This window comes from Urocitellus parryii, chromosome 8 (assembly GCF_045843805.1).
Source record: "Urocitellus parryii isolate mUroPar1 chromosome 8, mUroPar1.hap1, whole genome shotgun sequence".
NCBI classification, from domain to species: Eukaryota; Metazoa; Chordata; class Mammalia; order Rodentia; family Sciuridae; genus Urocitellus; species Urocitellus parryii.
The window spans coordinates 13853727-13880412 of record NC_135538.1 but is presented as its reverse complement, the minus strand read 5'-3'; the positions used below and the strand labels follow the sequence as shown (position 1 = coordinate 13880412).

General features: G+C 36.2%; 1 protein-coding gene across 1 annotated transcript in view; it reads right to left on the bottom strand.

Annotated features, from left to right (window-relative positions):
• Window positions 1-26686, bottom strand: part of Syne1 (spectrin repeat containing nuclear envelope protein 1) — a 419401-nt gene that overhangs the window by 330381 nt on the left and 62334 nt on the right. Inside the window, exons 3-4 of the mRNA XM_077802046.1 lie at window positions 17484-17545; window positions 4493-4588 (exon numbers count right to left, since the gene is read on the bottom strand). Coding sequence (XP_077658172.1) covers window positions 4493-4588; window positions 17484-17545 — 158 coding nt within the window. The remainder of the gene's footprint in view (window positions 1-4492; window positions 4589-17483; window positions 17546-26686) is intronic.

Genomic DNA, 26686 nt, shown 5'->3' with positions numbered 1-26686 from the left:
TACAGTCATAGGGGTCTGCAAAGATTCTGACAATAGTGCTGACATCTCTTGATTTGATTGACCAAAAACACATGAAGCCAAGCCAACATTGTGTTTGGGTATCTGGATACTATGTCATCTGCATTTAAGTCACCAAAATGTATTTGTGCTTTCTCTGAGCCACACCAATAATTTGAAAAGTCAAAATAAATTCAGTGAAGTTGATATTGTTGCCTTCTTTACATTCACAGCCAATACCAGTCTCACAGAGGCAAAGAAGTCTCTCTCAGGCTGAAAACTTGCAAACTGTTCTCTTTTTTGACACCGTAGAGCTCTAAATAATTTCCCATTAAAATTCAAAATGGAGTATCTTTTCATTTCAATTACTAGTGTATTGGGTAATAATGTAATGGTGTTATTTTAAAGAAATATTAAAGTAGAAGATACACTTCTTAAACTTTTATTTATTCTTCACTGGGAAACTGTTATACATGACTTAGCTTTTTTATCTGTCCATATGCCCAGCCCACTTATTTAGTTTATTTTTGCAAGGCAAAAAAAAAAAAAAAAAAAAAAAACATTAATCTGACAACTAAAAGAAAGCCAAGACACACAATTCAGTGAGAAAAAACCACATCAGTCCATATCATCACATCCTTCTATCCCTATCTTTTTGTCTTTCTCTCCCCAAGACAACCACCACATTAAATCCAGTCCTAAAATTTCCTTTTTTTATAGATCCAGTTCATTCAGATGCATCCTTAATGAACATTCCCTTGATTTTTAAACATTACATAGATCAGCACTGTGTTAATCCTTGGAAACTTACTTTTCTGAGTAACATTATATTGCTGAGATTCATTCGTACTTCATGCATTTTGACAGTGATAATGTGCCCTGTATATGTTCTCCCTCGGAGGTGAACCTGGGTTATTTCCATGATATAATATTATATAGGTTATAATAATCTATGCTGATGGATAATTCCTGTACTTACCACCTTTTGTACAAGCATAGTTTGTCTTGGATGTATAATACTTGGAGGAGAACCATCAGGTCAGAGGGAGCACAACTTTTATTTTTTGCAAAATAATTTCAAATTTTTCCAAAACAATTCCACTATTTCTCACTCTCATCCAGTGACACTGTTGACTCATCCTGTCCCCAAGGCTTTATTTTGACATATATTTAAAACATTTTTGAATGGAATGAATGTGAAATGTATGTACTGCTTTCCATGTGATCTTCATTTGCATTTTCCTAGACAGCGATGCTGTGCACATCTCTTCCTCTGGTCGTTGGCGATGTGTGTTTATTTTGTAAAATGCCTTTTCCCATCTCTTGGGCAGTTTTCCTGTGGGTCCTTTGTACCCTTCTTGTTTTAAAGCTATATTTTATGTATTTTTTATATTATATTTCTAAGCCTTTCACAACATAAATTTTCAATGTCTTGGACAAGTATAATCACTTCTTTTCAAGGTGATTGATTTTTTAAATGTTCTTAATTTTAACATGGTTAAATATAGCATTTTTTTTTTGTCTTCTAAGATAGTTGCCTGTATTTTCTGCTAAAATATTTAAGTGTTTTGCCATTAGGTCCTTAATTCATGTAGATGTAATTCTTTTTGTGGGCCATGGAATAAAGATCCAACTTTTTCTTTTTTCTTTCTAGTATTTTTCCTATCTATTTACATATGTGATTGATGACTAATAGTTACCTGGTGAACGTAAAGGAGCTTTGGAGGCTCACGATTTCCTAAAAGTGCCCATTGAGCACTCTGAAGTGAATTATTAGACTTCTCTTGAGTGCAAAGTATAAAAGGCTTTCTAAAAACACTTTGGGAATCACCAAAATAGGAAAAAGAAAAGAAAAGAAAAGTTTGTCTGTGGTCCTTAATCTGTTCATTTAATTCTATGGTTCCTATTTTTTTGTTAGAAATTGCTCACATTCTTAAAAATATCTCAAAGGCAAAATTAAATTAAAGTCTGTGGTTTACATGTGAATAAAGGCATAATCATTAGTTCATTAAAGAATGAATGCTTCACAATTAGCATTCCAGGTATGTAAAGAAATACAAGAATAATAATTTTAAAATTTAAAACCCCCTAAGATTTTAAATAAAATCATAGACAAGAGAGTCACAAAAGGCTATTAAAGGGTACTAAGATATTGAGATTGCAATCGCCCTGGGATGGGGGCAGTGAAGAAGATGCTAATTCCTTTGGCCACATTTTCTTGATTATCATGGTCACACCCAGAGGCAGGGGCTATGTGTACTCTGGGGTTAACTATGGCATTTACAATGGTTCTGCCCCTTGGGTGGCTGAAGAGTTCCTGATCATGTGAACGCTCCTGGGGAAATGCACTTGCTCACATTCTCCCTTCAAAAACCCTAAAAGATTGCCCAGTATGCTCATTTCTTTATACAATGCTTCCTCTCTGTGTGCTCCTGAACCATAATGATCACATGTACAAAATTTAAATCAAGATCACCACTGCTAAAGCGTATTTATAATTTCAGAAAAAAAATTCAATTTGTGTAATTCAAACTATTGAAGGGCTCTGTATAAATAAATAAATAATAGTAAAGATGACACTGGAAATTGCCCTTCTATGTCTCAGTTTCCCTCCCTGTTAAATAAGAATGCCGAGTTTCATTCAGAAAACCTCTCCAGCTTTAGGATTCCACACTTCTAACTATGTCTGAATGTGTAGGACATTTAAACAGAAGTAAGATTGTCCGGTCAAATATACACACATTTTCTAGAATAATCTAGCTTGGCACTTAAATGTCCATCAAGATTTCTATAGACTGTTGGGAAAGTACATTGACAGAATTACTTTTGAAACTATGACAGATATACTTCTTGAATACTCATATCAAAGCTCTTTCAACCTTCAAATAAATATCTGAATTCAGGAGATTTGGAAGATGGCCAGGTATTTAAGATAATCAATATTTCAGCCTAATAGCTCTTATACCCTGGTGCTTATTTGATTTGTTGTGCTCATGAATATGTCTATATTCCAAATTGTCTATTCATATATGTTCTGTATGGTTCATCCCAAAGCAGAGCTTGTGACAGGGACTTAGCAAGCTCTTTCCTAGTAACATAGTGCGGATGTGTGAAGACTGAGATGGAAAGCAGGGAAAGTCAATACAAGGAGTGTTACTGGAATTTACCTCCGTGGGTAACTGGAGCTCAGTCCCACTGGAGGGCCTGTGGAGAATTCTGAGACATGTCTAAAAATTGCCCCTCATAAAAATTCAAAGCTGAACATTTATTCACAGACTCCTATCTCTGTTGGTTGAGGATCCTGTGGGACTCTTAACTCTCTTATACTTCAGGAAAGCCTTGTCAACTTGTGGCTTTGATAAAAGCCCTCAGGCAGGAATCCAGAGAGATGCTACTAGCACTTGAGGTGAGATGCTGTCACAGTGTTTGGGGAAATGTCCACTACTGACATAGCTGAAATCACAGACGAGCTCAGAGGAGACCAGTTCACCAAATGCATCTGCTACTGTGAGAATCCAGTTACATGAACGGTGGACCCCAAAACCGTACCAATTTGCATTTTTCAACAAATGACTCTTAAGTTATTTTGATGACTGACTCCCTACACAAAATTACCTGGAAAGTTATGTTCAGTCAAAAACACTCTTAAAAATCTAATTATCCAAGTAATAATGATTGCCAAGATATAAGAGATAAAGAAAAAAAAGTACTGCCAATTTCTGATCTTCAGTTCAGTGTGTTATAGATCATTCTGGACAATACTTCCTGAACTCCTTTTACCAATTACAGTAAACCTTAATTTATAAATAATTTATGTTAATAAACTACTTACTGTTCTTCTACTCTGAAAAGACATATGCAAGAAAAAATAAATATTTTATTATTCAATAATGTCCTGAAAAATATAATTTATAGCTCACTGCCAATGTTGTTTTTCACTCTGTTTGTTCTGTGGCATATAAAAAAATGACTGTGAACATGCTGTTCTTGTTACAAATGATTGATGACGGAGGATGTTAACAAGAGTATGAAAAATTCCACATTACTTTTAAGCTCAATTTTCAACAAACAACTGTATAAATACATAAAGATGGACTAACAATCTTTCCCAATGAAAAGCAAACATTTAAGTGAGGTGGATATTAATGTGCAGCATATCTTCCTGATACTAAGCAGATGCAATAGTTAGCCATGTCTATAATTCTATGGTTCTTTATTCTTTATTCTGTTCTTTATTCCTACTTCTCAAGTTATCATTACTAATATGTTTTCAGTCCATTGGGAATTTGCAAGAACAAAAAGAAATTTATTGCTTGCTCCTAGAAATGACCAATAAACCAGGGTTTCCAGTATCTTATCATTTACAAAAGAGAACTTTCTCTCTTGTGGGCAGGACCTGCTACTCTTTCAACCCTGCAATCCCCAAATTCCAAATAAAACTAATTGACAAGTTTGGTTAAAAAAAAAAAAAAGACAATAACAACAAAAATCTTACCAGTTTCTGACCAGACAGGACCTCTAGGAGAGCAAGCAGTTTGACACCATCTTTCATGTCTTCAAAAAGATCATCCACCACCATAGGGGGCTTCCGCTGTAAAATCAAAATGCTGCTCATGGTGAAATTTGTAGGAGAAAAGAAATTATGTTTTTATTAGTGCATCCTAGCTATACACAATAGTCAAGTTTATTTTGACATAATCATCTATGCATGGAATATCATTTGCCCTATTCAATCCCCAGTAACTCCGTGTGAAAGAATGAACAAGGCTTGTCATCGGAGAAAATGCCCATTTATTGAGGAACATCTCTGCATATTTATAGGGGGGGGTTGACAATTATGACAGTTTAATGGTTGAACGGTTTGACAGTCAACATGGGGTGCTTTCTGATTGGTGGGTAAGGATCATGTGAGTCAGCAGGGCTAGTCTGATTGGTGGGTAAGGATCATGTGAGCCAGCAGGGCTCACCATTGGGCAGCTCTTCTCGGGGGATGGGGAAGTTAGTCTTTGGAGCGGGGCAACTCCCAACACTGTTCCCTTCTTACCCACTTATATCCCCACTCTTCTACTGGCCCTTCCTCCCCCTCTCTCTCTCTCTCTCTCTCTCTCTCTCTCTCTATCTATCTCTCTATCTCTCTATCTATCTATTGTACTGGGGATTGAACCCAGATGTGCTTTACACCCTCAGATCTTTTAAATTTTTATTTTGATGCTCACTAAGTTGCCCAAGCTGGCCTCAAACTTATGATCTTCTGGCCTCAGCCTCCTAAATCACTGGGATCACAGGCATTTACCACTGTACCTGGCTATATATTATTTTTACAAATTGATACTTCAAAGTACACAAAATGATGGAATTTGCAAAGGTACATTCACATCTGTACCTAGCACAGTTTAGTCAACTCCATTCCTTTCTTGTTCTTCCCCTCCTCCTCAACCCTTCTCCTCCACTCCACTGATCTCCCTTCCATTTTGATGGTTTCCCACACTTCAGTCCCCCTTTTTTTTTCCCTAGCTTCCACATAAGAGAGAAAATAGTTAATCCTCAACTTTCTGAGTCTGAATTATAAATGTTCTCCTATTCTATCTATTTACCCACAAATGACAATATTTTATTTTTGTTTATGGTTGGGTAAAACTTCTTTGCTATGTATGGTTTAGGTTTGAGGTGTCCTCCAAAAGCTGATGTGTGAGATGATACAAGAACATTCAAGGTGAAATGATTAGATTATGAGAGTTTCTGATAAGTGGAGTAGTCCACTGTTAATTTGGTGGTAGCTATAGGCAAGTAAGGTGTGGCTGAAGGAGGTGGGACCCTAGGGGCATGCTTTGGGGGTATACATTTTGTCCCTGGTGAGCGGAGATTTCTCTGCTTCCTTGTTGCCATATCCTGAGCTGTTTTATTCCACTATGCCCTCTGCCAGGATGTTCTGCTTTACCTTGGGCTCAGAGCAATGGAGTTGGCCATCTATGGATTAAGACCTCTGAAACTGAGAGCCAAAATAAACTCTTTCTCCTCTACATTGTTCTTGTCAGGTCTTTCAGTCACAGTGACAAAAAAAAAGTGGACTAAAACATTCATGATGTACATATACCATATTTTCTTTATCCATTCATCTGTTGATGGGTATCTGGACTGTTTCCATAACTTGGCTATTGTGAATTGTGGTGCTATAAATATTGATGTGCCTGCATTCCTACAGTACACTGATTTTAGTTCTTAAGTATAAATATCAAGGAGTGGGATAACTGGGTCATATTGTGGTTCCATTCTTGCTCTTTTGAGGGATCTTGTAGGAGAAATCTCTATAATCCTTAATTCCTTTTTCTTTTTTTCTTTTTTTGAAATACACCAGGCCCTTTGATTCTTTATTTTAAATATAATTGCCAATTCCCTTCTGATCACTGCAAGAAGAAAAACCATCCAGTGAAGATAAAACTCAACATTCCAAAACCTCAAGATTTAATGCTTGGGCTTTCACATGAATACTGACTGCTTTGTAGAAAGAGGTTTTTTTTACAGGATGGGATGGTACAAGAAAAGGGAAAGAAAAGCCCACCATCAGCCTATAAGATAAGAGAAAGATGAAAGCAGACCTGAAGGACAGCAGGAGGCACCCTAGACAAACTGGACCAACCTCACCACATCACTGTGAGTGGCCACCACTTACTGGGGCTTAACAAGATGAAGGCCTTCTGTGGGACATTCCCACCAAGGCAACTCTTAGCTCAGTGACCTGCTGTGATAGTGTTATTGGGGCTGCCAAGGTCACAGGCTCATTGATACTCCTGAGGTCAGGAGGCTGGTTTGTTTTGTTTGCACATCTAGCAAAACTTCTCTTGAGACAGCACAAAACCCAAAGGAGCATAAGTACAAAAGTACAGGCTGATCAGAGCAGACCCATCACCTCTGCTGGAGAAATGAGCCAACTCCCACATTTAATTCATGAGAGTCTTCCATTTTTTTTAAAAAAAGTCATTCAAAGTCAACACTGGAGTTCATGGAACCATGAATTAGAGCCCTATCCTGGCTCAGAAGAAGCAAAGAGGTGGTGATACTAAGGTTGATGGTCAATAGATGGGAGGGGCTCACAGACATCTCACAGAATTGGAACACTTTCGTCATTCTGAGTTCCAGCTCCATTCTTGTCTGATTCTTGTTAAATCTAGTCACAGACTTTAATGCTTGACTGCTGACCATCAACTGTCTTCCTTTCTTTAAATAAATATGTTCTATGGAGAGCTATTTAAACACCATGTTTTGTTGAAATTGACTTTCTTCTCTACATATGGAGCATTTATATTTCTCTTCTGACTGCATGAATTAAAAACTCTGAGTGGTATAATTCTAATTTTAAAAGTATTTTTCTCTCTTTATAAAATGAACAGCTGAACACATTTTGTTCTCATGCTGCGAAATACATGTTCAAAAATAACAGTTTTCATTTTCAATCATTCCCTCTTGGATCCCACCCCTTACACTGCTTCTTACTTATAGAGCAAAAATGTAAGAGTGATTTTATAGCCCAAGCATATAAATAAAAGTTATCTAGAACAAAAGGAACCATTACAATGAAAACTCTTTGGTGCAATAAGAATCAAAATTATTACAATGACCATAGACAGTCATTACAAATATAATCTATCATTCAAAGTATCTATGTAGTTTAAATGAAATAAAACAATAAAGGAAAAGTTCATAAATATGTGATATATGCAGTAAATAAATACAATTTAAGTTTTTCACATAATATTTTAATGTGAATATGTAAAGAAATTAAAGAAAACAGGAAATTCCCTTGAAATAATAAATATTCAAAAGAAATTTGACACCCCCCCAAAATTCAGTTGAATGCATATATCCATGCCACTAAACATGCACAGGTCTCTTCCATTTTGAAGAATGCATGCTCCATAGTGCTGGCTGAACTGGCCTTCAGATCAGCAGTTACAGCTAGACAGGTCAGTGGCCCACAGGCCTTTGCCTATGACAAGACTGCCTCCTTCACAGGAGCTGGCTAGGTACTAGAGCTGGGGCCACTTCCATCCTAAGTCCTTTGCTCTTCACAGAAGTTTGCCTGCATAGACAGGACACTTGAATCCTCCTTCCAGGTAAGTGTCCTCTCCTACACATTGTCCAATATGTAGCAGGTGCTTGGGCAATGCCACTTTGCCTGAGGCATTGCCTATACATACTGCATGAACAATAGGGGAGCTTTTTCTTGTCCTGATTAGTTCATCTCTATTCTTTGGAACAACATTGTAATAGAAAATCTTCTGGCTAACTTTGTCTCCTGTCACACACAAAATACTGTATCAATATGACTACTTTGGTTGAATGAAGGTCATAGGGCTAGAGGCCAAAAAAAGATAGAAATGAAGATAATTGATTGAAGCCCAGCTTAATGGAAAATAAGGACAGTGTGATTTTGTTCTTATTGCTTTCAAGCACTGGAGTTGAGCTTGAAAGCAGTTGAGCACTTTACAAGATCACAATTATCATCTCCTCCTCCTCCTCCTCCTCCTCCTCCTCCTCCTCCTCCTCCTTTTTTTTAAATCATTGTAAAACTGTGATAAGTTTTGGAGATATCTGGAGAATTTCCACCCCCATGACCATAGCAATCACACTTAGCAGGTAGAACTATCACCTATTCATGCAGGGCTTGCCGTCATTCCAGGAATGGCCTCCTGTCCCCATGAGGGCAGAGGAAGACAGAGAGACAAGAGAAGAACTTCCCTTCAGTGCCACCCTTCCAGAAGCTTTCGTCAAATCATGTCTAAACCATGCATTCTGCTCTAAAATGACTGGGCGACCCTAAAATCCCTACAAACTCAAGGCTGCACAGGCCTCTGCCTCTGAGGGCTGGTGCTGCAGGCGAGTCCCTTGTGGTTCATCTGAGACTGAACAGACCTCACAGCTCCCTGTTCTCCATGATGACACATAACACAACTCACACGTGTTCTCCAAGGACTTCAAGGAGGTTTCTTCTTGAACTTTGTGAAATCTGAAGCCACAAGTATCTTAGACATTTTTTCTGACCGCTTCCTTCCTTTGGGGGAATATTCTCTCCTCCTGTGTGTTTGTGCATGTGTGTGTGTGCATATCCTGTGTGTCTATTCACTGGTCTATAAGCACCAACATATATTTAGCCCCTATCTGCCACCTGCTTTTCTAATTTTATTTGTGAAAGGATGGCCATATGTGTTATCCTACATGTCAGTTGTATGCTCTGAAGAATAATTACATTCCCTAAGAGGTTAGGAGAATGATTTGATGAAAAAAAAAAAAAAAAACGATTTCAGAAATAACTATTGGCATGAAATGAAAACTTAAGAAATGTTCACATTGAAAAATCATGAATAAAATGAGCCAGACATGGTATTGCATACCTGTAGTCACAGTTACTCAGGAGTCTGAGGCAGAAGGATCACAAGTTCAAGGACAGTCTCTGCAACTTAGTGAGACCCTCTTTCAAATTTTAAAAACAAACAAAAGGGCTGGAATGTGATAGAATGTCCTGGGTTCAAGAATCAGTACAATAAATAAATAAATAAAAATTATAACAATGCTGTAGCATAAGGGAAAGAAGGCAAAAGTCATATAAACTTCATACATGAATTCTAATATTTAGTAGATGTTTCTATGGCTAAGATATTTATTCACTCAAATTTAGTAGCTGATTGAATAGAGGAAGGAGAATAAAGAAGAATTAGTAAAATATTACTGACTGTCTAAATGTGTTGAACACTGTTGTGTGGACTCCGGGTTATCTCACTTCATATTCACACCACCCCATGTGGGAATACTCCCCTTTTTCTAAAAGCAAGGAATCTGAATCCCAGCTACACTAAGGTATTGGCCAGTAATCACACCACTATTAAGTGACTGGAGATTTGAGCCCAGGTTTATTATAATTTGAGCCTCCTTTTTAGACAGAAAGCCTAGTACAAAAATGCAGGCACTCACTTTAATTTTTTCAGAACAATGCACAAACCTAGGAACATGACTTTTATTTAATATCAATAAGAAAATTATTGACTGATCGAATCAAGTGCCTTCCACTCTACTAGAAAAAAAAAAAGATTAATAGTAAAAAGCCACTTCTAAATGTGGATTTAAGAAATACTAAAATCAAGAGAAGAAAACATCATGTGTATAAATATATGTTAGCATGGTTATCATGTCTCCTAATGGTCATGTTTCTACTCTGCCCTGAGTTGGGCCTGTCACATTTTCTGCGTGGACCTAAAAGATGGCTGGGACCAAATCGCCTCCTGCTCATCATCAGGTTCCTGGTACTGAGATCCCAAGCCACTCCATGTCTGACTTTTTCAATACTGAGTTACCCAGTGTGTTAGGGTCTCCAAAACCACCCTTAGGCTTTGTGATTCTCTAGGATTTAGAGAACTCACAAAAACTATTAAGCTCCCGCCTACAGTTTATTATAGCAAAAGGATATAGATTAAAATCAGCAAAGGGGAGAGGTGCATTCCCATGGAGTGAAGTCCAGGAAAATGCATTCACACAATTTCCAATGTGAGTGACCTGCCCCTTCTGAAGCAGAGTCACATGGAGATGCACTTTATTTTTTTAACAATGATGTGTGACAGCACTAATTGTTGCCAACCAGGGAAACTAAGCCAAACCTTAGTTTGGGATTTTTATTGGGTACACACAGTTCCCATATGATGGGCATCAGCTACTCAGACTCTAGCCCTCTTTCTCACTCCCAACCCCAGAAAAAAAAATGGTAACCAAAATCAGATTGGTAATATAAACTATCTATTCAAAGTGGTACAGCACAGCCAAATCCCCTAACAAAAAACATAAACATAGTATGGCATAAGGTCACAGTTTAGAGAAGCAAAATATGCTAAGTGCTCAGTGGTTATCTCTCCATAGCCAGCCAGGGCCACTACTAAGATAGGCCTTTCTCTGGAATGTGCACAGTTTAAACAACACAGGGCTTCTGAGTTAACCCTTTCCTGCTAATTAATCTTTTTCTTATACTCTGAAGCACCTAGAATCCTCTCAATAGACCTCTCCTCTGGGTTAATCCATCTAAAACTAATTTTGTTCACAAATATAATATGACTGACACATGTCTAAATTTATTAGCATTAAAAACTGTTCTGAGCCAAACTATATTTCAGAACCTCCCCACATCCAATGATGAGATTCCTACAAGTGACTCCAAATCAATTCATTCTGTAAGATAAGAATGAACATTTTCAAAGGAATCTGATTGTATGTCTTTGCTATTCTAAGTTATAAATTTTAAGTGTGCAAAAATGCACATTAAAAATGTTTACCATTTTAACAATTTTTAGTGTAATTGTTCAGTAGTGGGTTATTTCCATATTACTGTGTTACCACCTCCAGAAGTATTTTCATTTTGCAAAACTGAAAGGCTACACACATTGAATGACAGCATTTCTGCTTCCTCCCAGCTCCTGGCAAGCAACACTCTTTCTTTTCAATAATTTTGACTATTCTTGATACCTTATATGAGTGGAATCATATAGATTTGTCATTTAGTGACTGGCTTATTTCATTTAGCATAAAGTTCTCAAGGTTCATCCATCATGTCACAGATGATAGAATTTCTTTCCTTTTTAAGGTTGAATAGCATTTTTTTTGTACATAGATACCACACTTTTTGTATTGATCTCTGTGTTAGTGGATGCAAGGTGTTCTCCCATCTGGATACTGGGAATAATGCTGCTATGAACATACATGTATCAATATCTCTTCAACACCCTATTTTCAGTTCTTTTAGATATATAGCCAGAAGTGGAACTGGTAGGTTCTTTGGCAATTTTATTTATTTTTTATTTTTTTTCAGAAACTACCATAGTTTTCTACAGAGTCTATCATGCAAAAAAATAAAAACCTACTTTGAAACACTATTAGTATATCACCATTTCATCGGTGAATATCTATACATTTTCTACCATCTTAAGAGTTCCTAGTAATCAAAACCACACAGCTATAAGTAGATTTTTCAGCATTCAAGATTTAGCCCTTAGCAACCACAAGAGTAAAATCAACCTCTCTTCTGCCAGAACAATCCAGGTCCTCACCATCATCTTGTTTAGTTTTCTACCAAATGCTTTTTCTTTGGGGGAAAAAACTCTCAAAACATTTCACAACACAGAAAGCTATGTACTTTAAAATACTAAACACACATCCTATGACTCAATATTTGTGATTGCTGGATACCTTGTGATACCAATAAAATGGAACTAGAAAATGTCTAGCAGAAAGCCCAACCCACTGAAAACCACCTCCGGTGAGAGGCTCACTGTTGAGCACTGTCAGGCCTGTGTGCTGCCTCAGATGCACACAAAATGTCCCTCTGTGCACTGTGTGGGAGGTCTTAAGGCAAGGGCTGCTTCTCAGGACACATTCTGCGCATCCCTGAGCCCTGTGTGCACTGTGGTGCCTCACTTCTAGACCCAGATAAACCATGACTTCCCATTTAACTAAAGTTCAGTTAGAAACACAGACCCAGAAGAGAAGGGGGGAGGAGAATTCCCACCCCAGGTCCAGTCTCCAGCTTTTCCATGTTCTGATGGTCATCCGCAGGGTGGGGACAACAGCCAAACAGCAGGAACAGAGAGGAGGTGGTAAGGGAAGAGAGGTTGACCAGCGGATGTGAAGCAAGTCACCTCCCCAGAGGCTGGCAAACAGCCCACCACACTGAAACACCTCAGAAAGCTAACACAGCCTTGGACCAGATCGATAAAGCCGATAATAACCACAGATAATGGCCAAATAAAATTCACTTGATGTCTAAAAGGATTTGTTATATTATTCAGAAAATCGAATTGAAAGTTCCCAATATCTCTGGAAACGAGAAGTAATTTTAAAACTTTCTGTGTCATCTGTTTCTCTGCCAGTGCCTTTATGAAAGACCTATTGTGATTATTTTCCACCTCTATTTGGCAAAGATACGAATGTAGTTCCCATTCTTTTTCATTTTCCATGATGGATAGCATAATCATTTCCACTTCCTTGATTATTTAATTCAATTCTGAATAAATATCTCAAAAGGCAATAACTTCCCTTTAGCCCAGCTTTCAATCTGCTCAGGAAAACTCTGCTCTTAATAATTCTCAGATATAATAAAAGTTATTTTCACTATATAGTATAAAAGAAGCACAATCTTCAAGTCATTTCCTTTATTCTGTGCAATATTGGTATTGTCCTTGATACCTTTTGCTCACACAAAATATGTGACTCATTAACACATCTTGTTTTTGTTATCTTTTTCAAAATTCATCCAGAATCCAGCCATCTCTTATCTCCTCTACTGCCAGGTCTCTGGCCTGGATGACTTCAATGACCCCCAATTTATCTCCCTTCTCAACTTGCTCTTCTTCAGTCTTTTCTCAACAGAACACTTTTGTCATCTCCTCTTCTGCTCATCTCCCCCATTAAAATGTAAGATCCAAAATACATAGATTATTTCTCTATTTTATTCACTGCTACATGCTCAGTACCTCAAATATTACCTGATTAAATAGCATTTAAAAATACTTGTTAATGAATGTATGAATAAATAAGGTATATTTCTAAAGAAGGAATTTTGAAAAATACTATTTAAATGTTTATTAACTATAAAAACTTTGTAGGACTTATTTCCATGTTATCAATGAATTATACCCCTTAAACTAATAAATGCTATTCATCTTGAAATGGTGAGTTTTCCTTTCTAATTTTTAAATGCATATTTGGAAATAACAAATTTATCAGTATGTTTAGGGTTAACAAAATCAAAATAGATGTGTTTTCCCTGATTTTATAAAGGCATAATTGACACATAAAATTGTATATATTTAGAATGTAAAACATGAGGTTTTAACATATTGTGAAATGATTAAATCAAGCTAACAACATATTCATCACCTAACATGTTTAATGTAGCTTAAAAAAAACTAAATAGTGATTTCTGGGGTGAATAATTACATTTGCCTTTCCATCTTTGGCCCTTATTATCTTGTATTAGTTCACTAGCAGTTCCACCAAAGTGTATGCAAGGAAACAGATGGGAGAGAAATTCAATCCACAAAGTGTTTCCATGCTACCTTTCATCACTGTTGGTGAAAAGATAACTGGAGAAGATGAAAGCAACTAGGAAAGTGATCTTCTATGACTGTGCAGACATCATTCAAATTGTAATCACTACGGGTTGCTTTTTAAAAGAACAAGGAAAATCCTGTGTTACTTTTAAAGGCTATGCATCTAACTTTGTATTAAAACAAAATGTGCTCTTAATGGATCTCTTGGTTTGGAATGACCCCCTCCCAAATATATATTGAAATCTCAATCAATGCCTGCACTGCAGAATGTGACCCTATTTGGAAAGAGGGTCTTCAGAGAAGTAATTAGGTTACAACGAGGTCAGTAGCATTGGTCCCCATCCACTATGACACGTGTCTTTATATAATGAGGTCATCTGGACACAGACACAGGCATGCACAGGGGAAGAGACTGCAGAGATGCAAGCCAAGGAATATCAAGGACTGCAGGCCACCTCCAGAGGCCAAGCAGACAAGAAAGGATCCTGCTGGAGTCTGAGAAGGAACATGGCCTTCTTCCTTCCTAACTGTGAGAGAGTAAAATTCTCATTTCAAGTCAATATACTGTACTTTGTTACAGTAGCCCTGGAAATTAATAGAAAACCTGAATAATGCTTTAAGACTTTTTTTTTTCCTTTTTTTAACCAGTTCTTCTAAAGAATAAGAAGATGCCTCTATTATGCCTGAGGTCATTCCAAAGGCAGTGTTTGAAATATTTGGTGCCTATGCTTGAGAGATCTACAAATATAAGGCTGGCAGATGGAAAAAGGATTGCTCATTGCATATTGAAAAGAAACACCATTTATAGAAACACTAAAAAATGGCTGAGACCTATTTTTTTCCCCTCAAAGGGCCTAGTTCCAACCCATCTATTTTACAGCTAGATATCATAAAGATTGAACCAATGGGGTTTAAATACAGTTTATTCTACTTGACAAAATGAAAGAAGATGTGAAATTGCAAACGAATATAATCAATATGAATATTAATATTATTTATACTATATTTCTCCAATTTAAAAAAATCAAACATTTTATAAATTTTGTTGGAAAAGACATATTTAAATTGTTCCCTTTGGATGGCCAGTATAGCACCATACAATTATAATAGCTATGGATCATGAATAAATTTGGGAATTTAAAACGTGAAAGAACTAACATTTTAACTGTCAAAATTTAACATATTTTTCTAATAGAATCTTTTTGTTCAAAAACGCATAATCACACTGGTAAATCTGAGACATCTGTGACCATCAGGTGGGGACGCCTTCAACTCAAGTGCTTTCCGTCTGTCTTCTAATGTCTTCACCTCACCCAAGCTTAGATACATCCATACCCTTCTTTCCGCTGGTCTCAAGGAAAGAGATTTCTCTCCTCTGGTGCAAACGTACACCCCCTACAAAAGCTCTTGATTCTTTGTCCCACTCTGCCTCCCTTTGTACCTTCAAACTAACCTTCCTTCTGTTCTCCAGTCTCTCATTCTTTACTAGTTCTTGATCATTCCCTTTTTCACAGACACCCGAGACCACCCTGTGTTAAAAAAGCACTTACTATTCATCCAAAAGAAATGAAGTCAGCATGCTATAGTAATAATACATGCATACCACTGTGTGTAGCAGCACAATCCACAATAGTCAACCTAGGTGCTCCAGAGCTCATCAATAGAAAAATGGATAAGGAAAATGTGGTGTGTCTACACAATATATACAGAAGCTAGAGACCAAAACCCAGAAATTTAAAAAATGAGACTCTTGAGAAAATAGAAGGGAAAACAATAGAATAGGAGCCAGGGGACCAAGGGTGAGGGAAGAATTGAGGCTGTGTAATCTAAGGTCACTTCAACTTTCTTTACACTTTCTAAGAGATGCATTATTAATATTACTTACAGTTAGCATGTAGCCTTTTTACAGTATGAGAAACAATAACTTTATTTTCATTTTGGAAAGAAAAATCTTCCCTGAGAGTTGCCAATTCTGTAGTTAAGTAGAGTCTGGCTGTCAACAGGCTTGAGGAAATGAGGCCCCAGAGTTCTCAGGCCTTCTGCAGTCACAGAGTAGAAAGGAAGGAGGAACAGGATGGATTCTAGGTGCAATCACTGGACCAGAGAATTCTCCTCTCATCAAAGTAGCTTTTGGAAAGAGATTTTAGGAAAGGTGATCCCAATTTACCCTGCACCTAGACACGTTGGTCCAGTCCTTTATTGCTGGATTGTGAGCTTCTCAAGTCCTGGGAACATTTTCTACTATATTCTCCTTTCCCTAAAACCTAGCAGAGACACAGGTACACAGTTAATCTGTAGAAAGGGATTAAAATCAACTGCCACACTTTGTTTGCTATTGAGGTATAAAAAAAGGGAGGGAAGGGGACTTCAGGGATGTATTCATTCACTCTGTTGTTGAGATTTACTTTGGTTCAGGGTTTTGAGGTTTCAGCCCATGGACAGTCAGCCCATTGATTTGGCAAGGCAGCACATCATGGGGAGGGGCATGTGGAAGAGCAAAGCTGCTCACCTCACGTCCAGGTTGAGAAAAGAGGAGGGGCTGGGGTCCCACAAACCCCTTAGAGAGCATGTCTTCTGTGACTGAAAGACCACCCACTCATTGTGTTCCACCTCTTATGGTCCCACCACCTACTGATACTGCCAAGGTAGGGACTCAGCCTTTAACAAGTGGGTCTTTGGGTGACATTTCACGTATAAACCATAGCAGATCTCTGATTAAAAACCCTCAAAAGGTTCTAGTAGCCGCAAAAGGTTCTAGTAGCTGAATCCAGACAATTATCCAATCATCTAAATTTATTTTGACAAACACAATGATTCTTGTTTTACTTGTTTTCCCATCAGCAGCATAAGATGTTGATTTTATTATAATAAACTAAGATTAAAATTTATTTTATATCGTAGTTATGTGCAAAGACATTAGAATGCACAATAGAAAGACTAAGATCAGCTGGCACAACCGAATATGGACAATCTTGGAAAGATGTCAGTCTTTCCAATGTCTTGCTTCCAGGGTTATTTTTCATCAAAGCACCTGGGAGGGGCACTGTCCTCACCTCCTCAGAAAAACCTCTTATTCTTTCTTCCTGTTCCAAACAGACATAAGCACATCTGAGCAAAAAAATCTGACAATTAAGATAGAAGTAATAACAGTGAAATATTTGAGCAAGATCCATGGGATTGACATGAAGTAACTGCTCTTGACTGGCTGTCAGTCCATTTCTTTCCAGAGGCAAAGTCTGTAAATGCCTCATTTAGGTTGACAATTAAACCAGTGAATAGGATGGCCAATGTCATTGATCAGTAATGGTGACAAAAACAACAGCAGCATCCCTCCACATTGTGCACTTCATGACTTTTTGGCTGAAACTATGCAAACTTGTAACTCTGGGTTGTCTCCCTTACCTTGGCCAGATGAGAGTTGATCCATTTTGTGAAAGTACGCTTTTGTACAATTTCTTGCTCATCTAAAAGAAAAAAAAAGAATTTGGTTAGATAGCATAAAGTATCATGGATTTATACTATGAAAAAAGTCCAAGGTATACAGCTCTAGAACTAATCATAAAACCATTTTATCTTCTAATTAATTGGAACAATTATTTTCTTTCAGGGTTGGCACAATTCTAAATACATTATCACATGGAACTATTCCTATAAAAATTATTACCAAATACTTTAAAGTTTGCACCACTTCATCCCTATGTTTACTCTCATTCACTTACTGAAAGTTCACTGATTAATTGTCCCTCAACAAAGCTGTTAAAAATAAAAGTTTGCTAAGTCCAGATAAATGTCAAGTTCTACGTGTAGAGGGAGACAGAGAGACATAGAGGTAGACACAGACAAAGGCGTAAGTATATAGTGGGTTACACAGCAATATTAAGGTAGAGCTATAAATATGAGGCATTGTAGATACTTAACTCAAATGGAGAGTTGGGAGAATCTACAGAAATTCCCACCTCCTGGAATCCACACTTTTGTTTCTGTAGAGTGTGGGCGGATCCTGTGACTTGCTTCAAGCTAACAGAATATGAAACGGTGGTGGGGTGTCACAGTGTGATCCTGTTGCCTTAAATCACTCCATCCTAGCTGAGGCTCTCCTAGCACCAGCATGCTGTGAACCATCTGTGAAGGTAGTCAAAGGCAGGGAACTGGTTTCTTTCAGCAGTGGAGAGCTGCCTCCAGCCAATATCCATTAGGAATCTGGGTCTTGTCTTACAGCCACAAGGAATGGATTCTGCTAGCACTGCAGACAAATTCAAAAGTAGGTTGAAGTCCCTTGAAGAGACTGGGGATGCGGATGCAGTCCGCTAGCATCTTGTAGCCTGTGGGACTCTGAGCAGATGCAGCTATGCTGTGCATGACTCCTGACCCATGAACATGTGGAGACAATAAATGTGTGGTACTTTAAACTGCCAAGTCTGTGGTAATTGTTATGCAACAAGAGAAGACTAATGAAGAAGGAAAAGAACAGGGTTCAGGAAAGCTTTAATTAGAGGTTTAAAGACATGAAGGCCAGATAGAGGAGGCATTTAATCCCTTAGAAAGAAGGGTGACATCTGTTTGCTCAACCAACCTTTCCTGGATGTCAAATGGTTGACACCAGACAAGACGAGATGCTGTGGGGGATACAGATGAGCACACCTAATCTCAATTCCTCTCCCTTTGGGGGGTGATGCTCAATCCACATTTCTAGAGCTGACCTTTCCAAGGTTTCACCTTGGAATCCGACTGTCTTCTAGGATGTAAACCATATCAACATTGACAAAGAGCAATGAATGGGTGAGGAAAATAGATAACAAGAACTTTTAATTTGGAGAAGCTTTGGATATGTACATAAAATTTGCAGAATGCTAGTATTTCTAAAATATTTCCAGCATGCTTTTTGTTTTAATTTTCAAGTACAAAAAAAAATAAGCATTACAAATTGGTAACATTTCCTATATACAAGGTGCTCCTATGCATGCTAACACACATGTATATGTATTATATGTATAACGTGACATATATCACATTATATTTTAATTAAATTATTATTTATTTAATCTTTATATAACAAAATATAATGCATGTATTAACTTTCATTCTTACAGCAAACATATAAATAAAGCCTATTATAATTCTCATTTTACAGATAAGAAAGCCAAGGCACATAGAAATTAAGTATTTTTACCAAAATCACCTAGTATCAGAGCCAGGTTTTGGATTTCAGAAGTGTGGATCCATGATATTACATTACTAATTGACAATAACATAAAAATTAGTATATTGGTCTTACCAGATACTAATCACATGAAAATGATAAATTCATGGTTAAATATGAGATTGGCTCTAGAATCTTCAGGTTCTATAAAGTTATACTGCTGCAAAATTAACTATTCAAACTAAGCATGATGAAATTCAGAACTTTATGATACATAAAGTGCAATTCTTAGTCAGTATAAAATAGACTGAAGATACAATTAGAGTGTATGCAAATTGTTACACTTAATTTGAAATTATATATTCTTTTATAAACCAAGATGTCATTGTTTTAAAATGTTAAAATAAATTAGCATGAGTTAGTGTAGGATGTCATAAGTTTAAGAATACCTACTGATTATATGTTGCTTCCTGATTTTAAATTTTTACATTTTCACTGCTACCACCTTCAGATTTACCATCTGATGGCAAATCTTTGATTTTATATTTAGACTTTAGTTAAAAGACCTCCTTTTAGAGAGCTCAAATTATCTTTTTTTTTGTAGCATTGTGTATATCTAAATGTCAAATTCTCTACATGCTTCCTTTTATGCCCACAAAACCAGATTTTTCTGGATCCTAAAAGTCTACTTTTATATTTATCAGATGCAGTCAGCTGAATTCTTAGTAAATATTTCAATTTTATGTATTTTATGTACTATTTTTCTAAAAGAAAAAAGAATTCTAAAATTTCATTGTTAGCAAACTCTTATCTTTATGTAAAACCTGAATAATTTACTTCCACATTTGTTAATTAAATCTAATATCGATAACATAAGATCTTTAAACTGCAGAAGACAAGTATGCCATAAATGTCTATCAACTCAACCTACATAAAAATAGTAATGAGAACATTTCTTTATAATCCTATTGACAAGCAACTGAAATAACTCCCATGACATAAGCTTTAAGGTTCTCTTGATATATTAGCCCTTGCTTTTAAAAGAACATTGTTTAAGGTTAGCAGTAACTTGTTCCTATGGCCATTATGGTTCAACCTGGTGTATTCATGCAGTTAGAAGCAAAGAGGTCAAAATAAATGGTAGCTTGGGTTACTACAGAACTTTTGTCACTGAGCATACAAACATAGAGTCTAGAAGTATGTTGATTACCTGGTAATTTTATTATGAATAATGGATTTGGCATGTATCATTAGTTATGTAAAACTATGCTACAGAATCTTGTGCTCATTAGTTTGTAAATAGCATTACTAAATAAAAAGAATATTAAAATACATGCCAATATCCATTTTAACAGATGATGTTTTTGGAATGTTAACAGTAACTGAAATGACTATATTAAAATATATTGAACAAATTATTCCATAAGAACTTATTTCTGAGAAGTACATGAGTATTCATGAGTATGCTCTTAATAATGTACAATAAATTCTATCAGAAGCATGAAAAATCATAAAGAGTAAAATCATGAATTCCTGAATACATCTGTCTCTAATCAATGTCACATTTAATATACAAATACTAAGAAGAAAACTACATTGCTTAAATAAATATGGTTTAATTTGAAAAAAAAAACCTCTGGAAAAAAATACTAAAATTATCTAATATTAATGTATTCTTAGTAGTTTGTCATAGATTATTTTTAGTGGTTAATTTTTTAATTTTTATTTGTTGTTTTTAGTTATACTTGACAGTAGAATGTATTTTGACATACATACATGTAGTATATATTTCCATTTTGTGGTTGTACATGATGTACAGTTACATTGGTCATGTAATCATATATGAACACAGGAAAGTTATGTCCAATCTATTATATCATCTTTCCCTTTTTCTTTATGGCTGAGTAATATTCCACTGGGTATATATACCACATTTTCTTTTTCCATTCACCCATTAAAGGGCACCCAGGTTGGTTCCATAGCTTAGCTATTGTGAATTGAACTACTATAACCTTGATGTGGCCACATCTCTACAGTAAGCTGATTTTTAAGTCCATAGGGTATATGCTGAGGAGTGGGATAACTGGGTCAAATGGCAGTTCTATTTCAAGTTTTCTGAAGAATCTCCATACTGCTTTCCAGAATGGTTACACAATTTGCAGTCCCATCAGCAGTGTATGAATGGACCTTTTCCTCCACATCTGTACCAAACTTTATTGTTGCTTGTATTCTTGATAATTGCCATTCTGATTGGAGTGAGATGAAATCTCAGTGTAGTTTTAATTTGCATTTCTTTAATTGCTAGGGATGTTGAACATTTTTTTTCATACATTTATTGACCATTCATATTTCTTCTTCTATGAAGTGTCTGTTCAGTTCCTTAGCCCATTTATTTATTTATTAAATTATTTATTTATTCTAATTTGTTATACACAATGGTAGAATGTAATTCATTTCATATTACACATATAGAGCACAATTTTTCAAGTCACTGATGGTACACAAAGTATTTTCACACCATTTGTGTCTTCATACATATATTTAGGGCAATGATGTCTAACTCATTCCATCATCATTCCTATCCACTTCTTCCCTCCTTTCCCTTCTCCCCCTTTTCTCTATCTAAAGTTCCTCCATTCTTTCCATGCCTTAGCCCATTTATCGATTGGGTTATTTGTTTTTCTGGTATTAAGTTGTCTGAGTTATTTATGTATCCTGGAGACTACTGCTCTATTTGAGATGCAGGTGGTAAATATTTTCTCATATTCTGTAGGGTCTCTCTTCACATTCTTGATTGGTTTTTTCCTGTGAAGAAGCTTTTTAGTTTGATATCATATCATTTATTTACTCTTGATTTTACTTCTTCTGCTTTGGGAGTCTTGTTAAGGAATTCTGTTCCTAAGCCGACGTGATGAAGATTTGGCCCTACTTTTTCTTCTAGTAGGCACAGGGTCTCTGGTCTACTTGTGTTCCTTTATACCAGTGATGAATCAACTGAAAGAGAAATTAGAAAAACTATCCCATTCACAATAGTCTCAAAAAAAATTGGAAATCAATCTAACAAAAGAGGTAAAAGACCTCTATAATGAGAACTAAAGAACATGAAAGAAAAAAACTGAAGAAGACCTTAGAAGATGGAAAGATCTCCCATATTCTTGGATAGGCAGAATTAATATTGTCAAGGATGGCCATGCTACCAGAAGCGTTATATGGATTTAATGCCATTTCTATTAAGGTTCCAATTATATTTTTCATAGAAATAAAAAACGCAGACATGAAATTCATTTGAAAAAATAATAGACCCAGAATAGCCAAAGCAATCCTCAGAGAGAAAAGTGAAGCAGGAGGCATCACAATACCAGACCTTAAATTATACTTACAGAGCTCTAGTAACAAAAATGGCATGATATTGGCACCAAAATAGACATGAAGACCAATGGTATAGAAGAGAGTACACAGAGACAAACCCACATAAATATAATTATCACATACTACACAAAGGTGCTAAAAACATACATTGGTGAAACGATACCCTTTTCAACAAATAGTGCTGGGAAAACTGGAAATCCATATGTAGTAAAATGAAATTATACCCCTTTCTTTGACCACACACAAAACTCAGCTTGCTATAGAGCATTATTAACATTTTTTTGCAGATTATTATTATATCCTAATAAATATCTTTAATAATAATGATGGCTTAAATAATAATCTTAAAGTTAACTATACCATAAAATGTAAATGCTAATTTAAAATAAATAATCTTTAATGTCACATTGCCCCTGACTGTTTCTAATAATTGGCTTTCATTATTTTTGATGTATCACTAAAAAAGTTGGAATGAAGTTTAAAAAAAAAACAACAGAAAAATGCAGACTGAATTTCTTGCCGCAACCAAATAATGTGCCTACATAGGAAAAAAACAAACACAAATGCATAAAGATGATAATGCAGTGGTTATTAATTAACAGCCAAAATTAGATCACCTGAGTCAAATAAATTGTTTTGGGATCAGAATTTTATTTTCCCTGTTGTTAAGTATATAATTTTACTAATATCACTACTTTATTATATATAAGTAGGATCCAAGGTATATTGGATGGTTGAACATAATAAGATAACTAAATGTTTATAATTACTCAAAACTTTTAAATTAAATACATAAGTGAAAAGAATATTTACAGAACCAGGCTGTGGCAAGACTTCGAAGTGTGCCCTAGTTCCTCCTGTCCTGGCAGGCGTACCCGGGAGGTATGCTGATCAGGAGGTCATCTTCTCTCCCCCACCTGCAGTCTGGGCTGGCCTTGAGACTTGCATTGATGACAATGTGACGAGTGATTTTATGTGATTTGTAAAGGTGAACCCTAAGAGGCCTTGAGCTTCCATTTTTAGCTCTTGGAACTCTTCCCTGAGGCAACCACATAAGGAAGCTGGTCTAGGATCCCAGAGGATAAGAAGTCACTTGGAGGAGAACTGAAGCACCGCAGGGGACAGCCAACAACCACAGCAAGGCCACCTTGGGATCTGCCAATCTAACTGATCCAGTGAAGGCAGCCACCTGAACCAGCCCGGTCATAACTATCAGGACACTCAGAATCACAAGTTACTCTGATCCATTAAAGTCAGGTGGTGGTTTGTTGCACAGTGCAATTTAATTGAAATAGAAATTGCTACCCAGAGTGTGGCAGTGCGGGAACAAAAGTCTAAAATATGTGGCATTGGCTTTAGGACCAGGTAGGGAAAGGAGGCTCGAGCACAGTGAGGTAACTGCTGTTGGAGATTGGAGGAGGCTACAAGTATTCTGTACATTATATAATATGTCACCTGAAATAACAAATGTGTGCATCTGGATAAAGAGAGTTCCCCGAACAATGCTGAAAGTTTCCAGTGGCTTCCTTTAGCTGTGTGTTATAAGTTCTGGAAAAGAAAGTGATGAACCAAAGAGGAAACCGTTTTGTTTGCAAGCACAGATTAGAAGAAACATCGAAGGCCCAGGCTATGGTGGACTGGAAAATAAGATGGTCTGTTATTTTCAGTCTTTGCAGGAAAATGATTTGCAAAGGAAGAAATAGCTTCAGGGTAACAGCAATGAAGAATATGTTTGTAAGACCCATGGTTAGGAACCCAGGAAGAGTTTGGCTTTTTTGGATTTCACATGTGAGATCATACAGTTTCTTTCTGTGTCTAGCTTGTCAGATTCATCCATGTTGCAACAAATAGCAGGATTTCCTTTGTGTGTGTGTGTGTGTGTGTGTGTGTGTGTGTGTGTGTGTAAATAATATTGCCTGGTGGATTCTCTTTATCCATTCATGGAAGTGTTCTTTTAGGTTATGGTAATTATGCACAACAAGGTGTACATATATCCAATCATCATGTTATAAATCTTGAAATATATACAAAGTTGCATCTATCAATTCTACTTCATCATAGGGTTGGAAAACAAAAGAACTCAAAAAGCTTTCTAATAGAGCCTACTTGACCTCCTCCACTAAACAAACCAGCTTCTAAGGTTTAAGTTTATTAAAAGTAACTAAAAGAAATTAATCTTAAAGGCATTGTCCAGAGCAGCCTTCATGTGTCCAAAGTCTGCTTCAAACTTTATTTATCTATCTATCTATTTATTTATTTATTTATCTATCTATTTATTTATTGTGTTACTGGTGATTGAATCCAGGTGCTCTTTTTCTGTGCCACATCCCCAGACTTTTTCTTTTCTTTTCTTTTTCAATTTTGAGACAGGATCTGGCTAAGTTGCTGAGGGTCTAAGGAGAGTAAGTAAGAACAGAGTTGGGAGGAAGAGCATGAGAAGTTACTCTCTAAGGAGAGTAACTAAGAACAGAGTTGGGAGGAAGAGCATGAGAAGAAGATTAACATTAAACAGGGGTGAGAGGTGGGAGGGAAAAGGAAAGAGAAGGGAAACTGCATGGAAATGGAAGGAGACCCTCATGGTTATACAAAATTACATACAAGAGGAAGTGAGGGGAAAGGGGGGAAAAAAACAAGGGGGAGAAATGAATTACAGTAGATGGGGAAGAGAGAGAAGATGGGAGGGGAGGGGAGGGGGGAGAGTAGCGGATAGGAAAGGCAGCAGAATACAACAGACACTAATATAGCAATATGTAAAACAGTGGATGTGTAACCAATGTGATGCTGCAATCTGTATACGGGGTAAAAATGGGAGTTCATAACTCATTTGAATCAAAGTGTGAAATATGATTTGTCAAGAACTATGTAATGTTTTGAACAACCAACAATAAAAATTAAAAAAATAGATAAACTAAATTCTAATTATAAAAAAATCTAAATTATAAAGAATTGTAATGTTGCTTAATAATTGTGTATTTTATTTACAGGTGACTTTTAAAATATTTTTCAGCATTATTACAAAGATCAGATTAACGACTAACCAGTGTGTTTTACATCAATAATACTGGCCTTCACGTTCTACTCATCAAAGGGTAAAATTCTAATAAAGAATTAAAATAATATGGCAAGCACTTTATTAAAAATTCTTATCCATACTTTCTTTAGAATGATGACATATTAAACTATAAAAATTAAAGTGAATTATAATTGAAACAAGTGACTATTACTTGGAATTGAACTGTTAAAGGTTTCCATTGGGGATGATGTGTTCCCTCTTAAATTCTTATTAATGTTAATAATAAAACCTGTCACTGAAATAAATATGCAGAATTCTAAAAAAATAATTGTAATGTATTTGTTGGGGTGGAGTCAATTAAGCACATACAGCTTTATAAGAACATACATCAAACCATATGCCATGTCTTGAGTTAGTCCCTAGGGGTGCAACAATGGGAAATGCTTTGCATTTATGAACATTCCATAATCTCTAGAGGACTTGGGGGAGTGGAGGTAACAGGTACATTAGCCTTCAAGCCTTAGCCTGGAATTTAATAACTTTTAGTAACTCATTTGGTAGCAAAAATGTGATATAAATTGAGAAGAGGCCATCAGTAATCCGTTATTCCCTTTAATATTAAAATTGATACTTTGCAGAAATATGAAGGTCTCTGATGGCAAGGTGTTGCCACAGATAGATTAGAAATGATACATACATAATGCATAGTATGTGTGCCATATTATATTTTTAAAGTCCTAAAGATTGTGAATTTAAATTTAAGCTGGTCCCTGAGGTGTCTGCATAAAGGACTGTATGTACATTATGGAAATACAGCAATAGTGACAGAGATGTGCCCTCATAAGAAAATCATTACAATCAAGAGAAGAAAAATATAATAAGAGTGAAAACAGCAGAGCTTATTTTGGCAATTTCTAATACCTTAAGTTAATAAATTTAAATACTTTTGGCGAATTTTTATTGCTTTTTTATACCTTTTCTACCTCTATTTGTGAACGAAAATATTGCAGAAAAATGATCATATGATAAAGTAATAATTTATATCTGCATAACATTTAAATTGACATACTTTCACATGTATGT